Raw genomic sequence first — 11,993 nt, 5'->3', positions numbered from 1 at the left:
CTGGGCCTCTGCACTTGGGTTCTAAGAGAGTCCCTGTGTCCTTCAGATAAATTTTGCTTTTCCATTTAAGCTAGCTCAAGTTGGTTTCTGGCACCTGCAGCTGAAAGGTTTTAACTGATATGCGCTCAGAATATTCCTCCTTTCCACTTCTACATAATTCCTTTTGTGGGCTCAGTCATTAGCAAAACTGCCAAGACTTAAGAGGTGTGACCTGTGCAAACCCTCTTTGCTGACATCAAGCACAGAAGTGAAACACAGCTCACACCTTTTCAACTGTTCTTGCCCAGAGGTACTTGGGCAGGAATCGAGAAGCAGATGTTTCCAAAATAATATCACCCTATAATCCCTGACTTCCATGCCACAACACTCTCCGCCTCCTCAGTTTAATGGAAAAATACCTCTCCCCCCCCTCATCCCCCCACCAAGAGCAGAAACCATGTTAGGTGAGTGAACAATTTTTTTTGAGGGGGGTGAATATTATTGTATGTGTTGCTCTCGGTGTTTTCTACAGCTCTGCAACTTTGAGCTGGTAGAAAATGCTCAGGAATATGGGAGGGGAGATGGCGAGTACAACCTGGAGCCAATTCATTTTCTTCCAACCCTTTGCAAAGGCCTAAACCCACTGAAGGGATTGGGCAACATCTTGGTGACTTGGGGAGGGAGGGGCTTTAAGAATGAGGGAAAAGCAAGAACAGAATCCCCTGGACTGAGAACAGTCCCAAGGGCAGTGGGAGCACTTGCTCCGTGGCAGGTCCCTAGGGTGGATCGAGGCTGCTGTTGCAGCTCACGAGGCTGATCAAGTGTGGGGAACAAGCATGTTCAAAATATTTAACCCCTTCTAGGCTAATCAGAAAGAGCCATAAACAACTGCCACAGCACACTTGTGAATATTGGCTAAATGTCAAATGCTCTGGTAGTTGGCATTTGTGGCTTGTGCTCCCCAGCATCCATCCCCAGGTCTTCTAATAAGAACATCCTGGGTTTCTTTTCCCTTTGTGTGCTGTCTTGGTGGGACTGTCAATTAAGGGGTAAGAATAAGACCCAAGCCAAGCCAATGGGATGCTGTCTCCTCGGACTCTGCCATTGAATGAATGGGCACTAGACTCTAAAATGGTTCAAGCTCCAGCAGGGCTGGCACCTTTAAGGTCCCCTAGGTTCCTTAGCACTGCCTCTGTTATTTTCCTTCTAAACTTGGTTCTATAGCCTCCTTTCTCTGTTTTTCCCTCCCAGTAATTTCCTATTTGCTTAAGTACACAGAACTGGTTTCTGTTGCTTGCAACCAAAGGTCTGCAGCTAATACTCCAAGGTTCTTGGGCTCAACAAGGATTCTGATGCCCAATGAATGGCACAGAAACCTCAGAGAGTGGCTGGACTTCCACTGACCACTGCAGGCCTTGACAATGAGAAAGGCAGCAGCAACCAAGCCCCCTGCACATTAAAGACTCTTCTGAGACTACTTGAACCCATGGATTCTCAATTCTGGGAAGGGTGGAGCCCCAGGAATGCGATGGAATTTCCCACCATCCTGGTGAGGTGGGGACTCAGAGTTATAATTACACTGATTTTAAGGAAATGATGAAGATGATCTTAATATTTCTTAGCACATCTGAGTTTGTGGCTGAGGTTTGTAGCTGCTACATAAAGTGTACAGGAGTATGGCTTTGCAAATACTACGTACTTCCCGCAGCCCACACAAGCTAACAGATGGCTGCCTCTTGCAAACAAGTACAAACTGATGAGTTCACCCATTTTCCTCCCTTGATAGGTTACAGTCTCTTGTATCTGTTTTTTGGGCATCCATTTTGCCTATGTCCCCACTAGTACCCTCCCCCATGCAGGCTGGTTTGGGGAAAATGTCAGTGCCTGACCAATAATTGTATACTTGCTTTATTATGATAAAGATTGGGGCATCCCTTGGACCAGCAGTTCTCAGCCTGGCCTTCACCCTGGAACCACCCGGGGAGCTTTAAAAATACTCATGCCTGGGTTCCACCCTTAGGGAATCTGATTTAATTGGTCTAGGTACAGCTTGAGAATGAAGGTTTTGCAAAGCTACCCAAGTGATTTTCATGAGCAGCCCAGGCCGAGAACCACTGTCTGAGAAACCCAGAATCATAGAAAGGATGCAGCAAACTCATTTGAGCCAGCCTCGAGGACGATTAGCATCTAAGCCATATTAGAGTCGCCTGGGGGAACTTTTAACCCCTCCCCCCCACCCACTGCAAGTATCTTCAGTTGGTCTGGGATAGGGCCTGGGTATATGTATTTTAAAAAGCATCCCAGATTGTTCTGACATGTAGTCAGGGCTAAAGAACCACTCTCACTCAGCTGGGAGTCCTACTGCTTATCTTCTTCTTTACCAGGGGCTGTCAGAGTATGGTCCCCAACCCAGCAGCACCAGCATCACAAGGAGACTGATGACAAATGCAAATTCCCAGGCCCTGCCTGGATCTACTGAATTGGAAATTCTGGGGGCAGGGCCCAGCAGTCTGTTTTCACTCCCATCCCCTGCCAGCCTACCACGGCTGATTCTGATGCTGCTTGAACTTGAGAACCACTGTTCTGTACTAGCTCTAGGGTCATCTTTTCCTGGCCTGGTCCATCAACAGGGCTTCTGTAAGGCCAACTCAACTCTTCCATATTTCACCTTCAAGTGCTCTTTTCTCTGTCCTTGGGCTTTGTGAACTTAAAGGACAATTCTTCCCCATGTACTTGGAGAGAAATCTGCCTCCCCCCCCCCCGCCACCCTTTTGGGCCACAGATCGTATAACTTCGTATAATGTATGCTATACGAAGTTATGCGGTTACCTCAATCTCATTGTCCCCTGCTGGGGAGGGGTCACTGCTCCTCTTAGACCGGCCTCGGAGTTTCCCATCAGAGGCCCGATGTGGCCTGTCTGTGTCTCCGTCTTTTGCTGGGGTGGAAGGTCCGTTGTGTGTGTTATATTCACCTGGGGTCAGAAAGGGAATGGAGGACACATCAGAGGCTTTGCTGGTGTTTCCTCCCAGGGAATATCACATCAGCACCATCTAATTCCAAAGCAGTATGTCTCAAAGGCAGCACTGAAGGCAAAGACCATGTGGAATTAAAACTACTCTTGCAAGACCCTTAAATCACCCATTCATAACATTCATTATCTTGTCTTTGTCCATCAAGCAAATATTTATTAAGCAGGAACTGTTGCAGGCACTGAGGGGTATATTCTGGTTCTCATAGCACTTAAATTCTAGTGAGAGACATGCCAGACAAATGAACAAGTTAATCTGTACTTTTGTCAGGTGGGGCCACGTGTTGCAGAGAATTAATAAATCAGGATTGGGGAGCAGGGGGTGCTGAGAGGTTATTCATTTATATGGGGCTAGTCAGGGAAGGCTTCCTGGATGAGGGGACGTCTAAGCAGAGACCTGAGGGAAGAGTAGGGGGGCTGCTGGGGGAGCTATACGTATAGTGAAAGCCTGAGAATCTCTGGACTAATGGAAGAAAATACATATTTACATGTAGCTGGGCATCAAACTCTTCTGCCTTTAAGAGATTCCCTCCAGAGGTGAATGAGGAGTGTGTGGGGAGAAGGAAGAGTAGGGGGGCTGCTGGGGGAGCTATACGTATAGTGAAAGCCTGAGAATCTCTGGACTAATGGAAGAAAATACATATTTACATGTGGCTGGACATCAAACTCTTCTGCCTTTAAGAGATTCCCTCCAGAGGTGAATGAGGAGTGTGTGGGGAGAATTATCACCATTCCTCTCCCTACTGGGCTTGCTCCATTCTCTATTAAAAGCAAGTCTTTTAAGCTTTACGTGTTGAGAGGTTTGTCAATTTGAGAATTAAATGAGATTGTATATGCAAAAGCATCTGGCACAGGCCTGGCAATTAGGTAATTTGAATCAAATTCTGGCTCGATCACAGCCACAGGTACATGGGATCAGTGAGAAGACAGAGCAGAACTGGGCACCTGCTTCTTCCCATCGTGGGTGTTCCATTCATGCCCTGGGACAATCATCTAATGGTCCTAAACAAGTGGAACATCGCTCTCCCGGATTCAGGTCCTAAAGCCAGAGTGGAGTTGTGTTGTTTAAGCACAGAAGTTTTAAATGTGTGGCTTTTTATTACATGTTATCATCTTTGTTTAACTAATGAGGGAACTCAGGCTTAAGTGAGGTGACACAGCTGGACCACTGTACCCTGCAAATTAGTGGCAAAATTTGGGTCAGTTCTTGTCACTAGAGAGTGACAGAATTGTAAACCAGTGTGGAACCTTAGAGGACATCTCCTCCCACTTTCTTACTTTAACAGCTGCTTGTTTTAGCTCCCAAATGTATCCTGGGATTCAGTCCCCGCTATAATCGCCAGTTCTTGGATCATCAAGGGGAAATGCCTTTGTCTAAAAATCCTTGGCAATGGACTGATTTTTTTTTCTACCTTGGAAGGACTATTTCCCTCCAAAACCCAAGGGACTGAACTTTGTTTATTTGATATTTATAAAACTTCTTAGCAGACTGAGGACATAATAAGGACATAATAAGGTTTTGAGTTGTCAGGATGGCTGGGCGTTCTCCAGCTCCTCAACATTTTCAGGATACAGCATGCGATTCCCAAACACTGAGCAAGCAAAGACTTTCTTCCGGAGAAAGAACTCCTTCTAAATTCATAGATGCTGAGGAGCCATGTGAATAAGGTCTATCCTGATTTGCTTGGTAGTTTAAGGCTACCGGGGCTTAGAAAACATGTGCTGCCTCATTAAAATCCAGGCGAATATTATTAAAAAGAGGGGTAGATGCCAGCTACCTAACAAATGCCTAAAATAAGGTGTGTGAGAAGCCAATTTAGTAGGTGTGCCAAAAAAAAAAGTCAGCTTTTACCCAACTTTATACACTCTTGAAAATGAAAAGTCAAAGTTCAAGGTCACAGTCAGAGTACACAGGATAAAGCAATTTATGTAAACCTTTCTTAGAATGATTTCACTTTTTTTCTTTCTCCCTCTTAACGTTTTTGCTCACTTTAATAGCTTTCCTGAGGTAGACCTCACATACAATAAACCATGCATATTTAGAGTACACAGTTTGATAAGCTTTGGTATATGTATACATCTGTGAAACCATCATTGCAATCAAGATAATGAACAAATTCAGCACCCCCAAGTATTTCCCTGTAGTCCCTTCCTCCTGTTTCCCTCCCCAGGCAACCACTGATATAGATTAGTTTGCATTTTCTAGAGTTTTCAATAAATGGAATCACACAGTATGTATTCTTTTTTGTCTGGCTTCTTTTGCTCAGCATAATTGTTTTGAGATTCAATCCATGTTATGTATATTAATAGTTCATTGCTTTGTACTGCTGAGGACTATTTTATTGTATAATGTAACATAATTTGTTTATCCATTCACTTATGGATGGACATTTGGGTTGATTCTAATTTGGGGTTGTAATAAACCTGCTAGGAACATTTGCACATTGGTCTTTGTATAGATGTGTTTTTTTTGTTTTTTAAATGAATGTGATTGCTGGGTCATATGGTAAGTGATATTTAAGTTTTTAAAGAAACTGCTGCATTGTTTTCTAAAGTGGTTGTACCATTTTTCATTCCTGCCAGCAGTGGATGAGAGTTCTAGCTGCTCCACATCTTTGCCCACCTTTGGTATGGTCAGTCCTTGTGATTAAAGCCATTTTAGTGGGTATGCAGTGGTGTCTCAGTGTAGATTTAAGGTGCATTTCTCTAATGACTAATGATGTTCAGCATCTTAATCATGTGTTTTTTTTGCCATATTCTTTGGTAAAATGTCTGTTCAAATCTTTAGCCCATTTCTTTTTTGGATTGTTTGTTTTCTTATTATTGGGTTTTTAGAGTTCCTAATATAGTCTAGATACACATACTTTATCAGATACATACTTTGCAATTATTTTCTCCCAGACCATGGCTTGTCTTTTCACTCTCCTAACAGTTTTAAATTTTCATAAAGTCCAATTTATATCCTTTTTTTTTTTGGTCATGTTTTTGGTGTCATGTATGAGAAATCTTTGCCTAATCCAAAGTCACTAAGATTTTCTCCCATGTTTTGTTATCAGAGTTTGTACTTTTATCTCACATTAATTTTTTATGTTATGTGAGGTATGGATCGAAGTACAGTTTTTCTGAATATAGATATCCAGCTTCTTTTGTTGAAAATACTATCCTCTCCTTTGAATCGCCTTTGAGCCTTTGTCAAAAATCAGTTGTCCATGTATATGTGGGTTTATTTCTGAACTCGCTGTTCTGTTCCATTGATCTATTTGTCTATCTTGATGCCAGTACCGCATTGTCTTGAGCACTGTGGCTTTATCATAAGTCATAAAATCAGGTGGTGTCAGCCTCCAATTTTGTTCTACTTTATCAGAGTCATTGTGGCTCTTCCACCTGTTTTGTATTCAGAATCAGCTATAAACAATTCTTTTTTTTTTTTTTTTTTTGTCTTTTTTCCGTGTCCGGCAATGGACCGCAACCCTCAGTGTCGCGCCCGTACCGGACCGGGGACCGGCAACGGGATTGCAACCCTTGGTGTTGCTCCCGCGCCTCGCTCAGCCAGTGAGCGGGAACCGGTCTGTATGTGGGATCCGAACCCTCGGGCGGGAGCGCCGCCGCGCTTCCCAAGCGGCGCACTATCCAGTGCGCCACCGGGCCGGCCCAGCTACAAACAATTCTAAAAAAAAACAAGCCTGAGATGCTGATAGAGATAGTGTTAATTCTATATAGATCACATTGCGGAGAATTGGCATCTTAACAATAGTAAGTCTTTTGGCCCGTGAACAAGGTACCTATCTCCATTTATTAGCGACTTCTTTCACCTCTGCCAGCAGTTCTGTAGTTTTCGGTGTAAAGTCTTGCATATCTTTTATCATAATTAACCTGAAGCATTTCCTATTTTTTGATGCCATTGTAAATGGCATTTAAAAATATTCTTTCCTACTGTTTGTTGCTAGTATATGGAAATATAATTTATTTTTATATATTCACCTAGTACCCTGCAACATCGCTAAACTCACATTTTAGCTCTAGTAGCTTCTCTGTAGATTCCATCAGATTTTCTACATAGGTGATGTCATTTTACTTCTTAACTTCATGAGGTTTGTTTCTTCTTAGAAAAATTTTTAAGTGAATATAGTCATGTCCTTAGATGAAAAAAAGTATTATATTTAACTGCCTATGATAAAGTAAGTTCCTAAATATATTTTCCAATAATCATTAATTACATTTGCATGTCATTTAATAATTTGCAAGTCACATGCTTTTTGCGATCTTCCCAAGAACACTGTAGAATAGGGATGATATGATGACGATGATGATTTTTTTAACTGACAAATAAAATTGTATACATTTATGGTGTTACATCATTGTGATTTGGTATATGTATATATTGTGGAATGGCCAAATCAAGCTAATTAACATGTACATTATCTCACATATTTATCACTTTTTTTGTGGTGAGAACACTTAAAATCTACTCTTTTAGCAATTTTCAAGTATACAGTACATTATTGATTATAGTTACCACATTGTACAATAGTTCTCCTGAATTTATTCCTCCTAGCTAAATGAAACAACCAACATCTCCCCATTCTACCTGTCACTGCTGCCCCTGGTAAACCATCATTTTACTCTCTGCTTATATGAGTTCAACATTTTTAGATTTCACATATAAATGAGATCATGTAGTATATTTCTTTTTAAATATAGATACCTTCAATTTATTTTTCTTGCCTTATTGTAGTAGCTAGAACCTCTAGTGCAATGTTTAATAGCAGTGGTAAGAGTGGACATCCTTGTCTTATTTCTGATCTTGGGGTGTAGCTGTAGGTTTTTTTTTGTTTTTTTTGTTTTTTTTGGTCTTTTGTCTTTTTCCGTGTCTGGCAACGGATCGCAACCCTCAGTGTTGCCTCCGTACCGGACCGGGGACCGGCAACGGGATCGCAACCCTCGGTGTTGCTCCTGCGCCTCGCTCAGCCAGTGAGCGGGAACCGGTCTGTATGTGGGAACCGAACCCTCGGGCGGGAGCGCCGCCGCGCTTCCCAAGCGGCGCACTACCCAGTGCGCCACCGGGCTGGCCTGTAGCTGTAGGTTTTTTGTTGCTGTCCTTAGTGAGTTCAGGCGGCTGAAAAAAAAATATCATAGTCTGGGTGGTTTAAACAACAAGAATGTATTTCTCACAGTTCTGGAGGCTGGGAAGTCTAAGATCAAGATGCTGGTTGATTCAATCCCTAGTGAGGGCTCTCTTCATGGCTTGTAGATGGATGCCTTCCTGCTGTATTGTCACATGGCAGAGAGAGAGTCATTTCTCTTGTCTTTTCTTATAAGGGTGCTAATCCCATTCATGAGGGCTCCACCCTTCTGATGCAATTACTTCCCACCCCCACCCCCAAATACTATTACTTTGGTGATTAGGGCTTCAACATATAAATTGGAGGGGGCACAAACATTCAGTCCACAGCATGTCCTTTTCTGATAAAGATAGCTCTCTTCTACCTTCTACTCCTAGTTTGAAGTTTTTGGAATAGACGATGAATTTGGTAAATGCTTTTTCTGCATTTATTGGCATAACCTTTTCAAATTATATATTTGTTAATATAGCAAGTTAAATTGATGGATTTTTAAATTTTAAACCAAACTTGCATCCCTAGGATTAACCTCACTTGGTCATGATATATTATCCTTTTTTAATGTATCATTGGATTTGACTTGCTAACGTCTTGTTTAGAAATTTTGTGTCTATGTTTATGAGGGACATTTATCTACAGTTTTCTTGTAATGTGTTTGCCTGGTTTTAGCATCAGGGTAATACTGGCCTCATAGAATGAGCTGGGAAGTATTCCTTTTTCTTAAATTTTCTTGAAGAGTTTGTGTAGAGCTGGTATTTCTTATTTAAATGTTTAGTGGAATTAATCAGTGAAGCCATCTGGGCCTGGCATTTTCTTTATGGGAAAATTTTTAACAAAAAATTCAATTTATTCAATAGATATAGGCTGATTTAGGTTATTTCTTCTTGAGTGAGATTTGGTAGTTTTTATCCTACAAGGAATTTGTCTATTTCATCTGAGTTGTTGAATTTATTGGCATGATGTTCACAATATTGCATTATTATCCTTTTAAGATCTGTAGTGATGTCACCTCTCTCATTTTTTTGGTAATTTGTATCTTCTTTCTTCTTCCCCTGATTAGCTTGTCTAGAGTTTTATCAATTTTATTAATCTACTTCAAGATCTAGCTTTTGGTTTTACTGATTTTCCCCACTGTTTTTCTGTTTCAGATTTCATTGGTTTCCATCATGATCTTTATTATTTCCTTTCTTCTGATTACTCTGGTTTTAACTTGCTCTTCGTTTTCTGTTTTTTTTTTAAGGTAGAAAATGAGGTCTTTGGTTTGTAACATTTCTTCTTTTCTAATACAGGCATTTAGAGCCATAAATTTCTCCTTAAGTACTGCTCTCATGACATTCCATAAATTTTGATATGTTGTGTTTTCATTTTCATCCAGTTCTAAGTACTTTTTAATTTCCCTTTGATTTCTTCTTTGACCCATGGGTTATTTAGAAGTGTGTTATTTAGCTTTCAAATGTTTGGGAATTTTCCAGAAATCTTTCTGCTATTTATTTCTAATTCCACTATTGTCAGAGAACATAGTTTGTATGCCTTGGTCCTTTTAAAGGTACTGAAACTTGTTTTATGGCCCAGAATATATCTATCTTGGTAAATATCCCATGTGCACTGGAAAAAAAATGTATTTGCAGTTGTTGGATGGAGTGTCCTATAGATTGTTATACCTAGTCTTTTCCTTTTGCTCCAGATACTCAGTTTCCCTTCTCAGAGAAGATGGCTAACAGTAGCTTTTGCATACTTTTCCAAAAATTTCCTATGTAAACATGCATATTAAACTAAACTTATATTTTTTAGAATCCCAGGATCGCATTATACATATTATACAAATATATATATTTGCATCTTGCTTTTTTTCTACTATCACAATAGCTCCAAGAGAGACCCCTACTAGCATAGATATGTCTACCTCACTCTTTTAACAGCTGTACAGTATGTTGCAGCATTATTTATTTAACCTGTTTCCTGTTAATGGCAGTCCAGGTTGTTTCCAGTCTTTTGCTATTATATGGATGCAATAAATATTCTTTTTACTTAAGTCTCTGTACCTACGTGAGAGTTTATCTTTAGGATGAATTCTGAGAAGTAGAATAGTTGGGTTAAAGGGTATGTGCATTTTAAATTCTGTTAGACATTGCCAAATGGCATGGAAGAGCCTTCCAAGTTTCTTCTTGAGAGATTAAAAAAATTCGTCTTCTATTGGCTGAGGGAGATGATCTAAGAAGTTAAAAAAAAAATCCTCCAACTTCCTTTTAGATAATTTGTATCATACTTAAACATTTAAGAAGAAAAAATCCTTAAGCAACTGATACTGCTTTGTCTTTTCTCTTGAGTAATGTCAGACTTTCAGATTTTGCCTTCCACATCAGCAAATTGCCCTGAAATCATCTTCAAATTGTTGGCACTTCATATAAACGTTAATGCATGTCAATGCAGAGTGTAGCGTGGCGGGGCAGATTTTGCCTTCCACATCAGCAAATTGCCCTGAAATCATCTGCAAATTGTTGGCACTTCATATAAACGTTAATGCATGTCAATGCAGAGTGTAGCGTGGCGGGGCTGGGGGGTGGGGGTAATGAAGAGCATCCAAATAGTGTATCCAGGCGACACAAGGAGTGAGCGTGATCTGTCAGTGATACAGAAACCTCCTGAACCTCTGAAGTTTGGAACCAACCACTCACAGACATCCTGGAGAATTTCAAGAGTGGAGTTTTTATGGGAAATTTTAAGAGTGCATGAGTGTGTGCATGTGTGTATGTGTGTGCAGATGCACACACACGTTTACATGCCCTTCCTTTATAACAGACACTGGAGAAAAGAGGCAAGAGACCTCAGTTATAGCTGACAATTATTTATGTCATTAGATTTTATGTGAGCTTGTTAGACGCACAGTAAAAACCATCTCAACCACTTATTGTTTAACCTTAGACCAAGAAATAAACGAAGAACATGGGGAAACAATAAAGAAAAATTTCAAAGAGACACAACGAGCCTTTATATTTGCTCCTGCTGGGGAGCAAAGATGACCTTTGCACATAACCCAAATTCTGGGGAGGTAAGTTTTTGGAATCCAGTTCGCCATTGAATTATAGATAGATAGGGGCATCTACTTGAAGATTTCCTGCTTGTATTTCCTCTCTGCCCTAATTTCTCATCTTTTTTTTTTTTTTCGCTTTTGCTGAAACTAGTTTGGAGGGGTCACATTCTGAAAAGCAGGATGGAAAAGATAATCCAAATTTATGACAAAAAAAGCTCGTGAAACTTCATATCCTTCAAAGAAAGCAATTTGGAAGTTGTTAGGGAGGCACTTTGCATTCATTAAATTCTCTGGGATGACAGTGCAATGACCCAAATCAATGCTCAAGCCCTAAACTTTCTTAAAAGTTGATTTAAAAGTGTTTGGCCATGTTGTCATCCAACCTTGAATAATTAACTCAGACCCAGTGATGAAAAATATAAAATCAATAGCTTCATCAAGAAACCCAGGCACAAAAGAGGCGGGTCTTCTCTATTGTTCCTTCTGTAACCATCCACCAATTGACATTTAGTAATAATATCCATACACCATCATGCTAGCTTGGCTTCTACAAAGCCCTAGAACATCAGTAGGTTTCAGAAAAGAGAAAGAAAAAACTTAAGGACATCTTCTTAACATTTATTTATTTATTTATTTATTTATTTTCTTTTAATTTTTTTTTTTTTTTTGTCTTTTTCCGTGTCCGGCAACGGATCGCAACCCTCAGTGTCGCCCCCCGTACCGGACCGGGACCGGCAACGGGATCGCAGCCCTCGGCGTTGCTCCCGAGCCTCGCTCAGCCAGTGAGCGGGAACCGGTCTGTATGTGGGATCCGAACCCTCGGCGGGAGCGCCG

The 11,993-nt window shown here is 40.7% G+C and overlaps 1 protein-coding gene across 3 annotated transcripts in view; it reads right to left on the bottom strand.

Moving 5' to 3' along the window:
• Window positions 1-11,993, bottom strand: part of EYA2 (EYA transcriptional coactivator and phosphatase 2) — a 200,996-nt gene that overhangs the window by 101,203 nt on the left and 87,800 nt on the right. For all 3 annotated transcript variants that reach the window (XM_008572544.1, XM_008572547.1, XM_008572546.1), the window contains exon 7: window positions 2,809-2,951. In XM_008572544.1, coding sequence (XP_008570766.1) covers window positions 2,809-2,951 — 143 coding nt within the window. The remainder of the gene's footprint in view (window positions 1-2,808; window positions 2,952-11,993) is intronic.

Source organism: Galeopterus variegatus, unplaced genomic scaffold (genome assembly GCF_000696425.1).
Source record: "Galeopterus variegatus unplaced genomic scaffold, G_variegatus-3.0.2 Scaffold805, whole genome shotgun sequence".
In the NCBI taxonomy this organism is placed as follows: domain Eukaryota; kingdom Metazoa; phylum Chordata; class Mammalia; order Dermoptera; family Cynocephalidae; genus Galeopterus; species Galeopterus variegatus.
The sequence above is the reverse complement of the archived record's forward strand: the minus strand, read 5'-3'. Positions and strand labels throughout refer to the sequence as shown.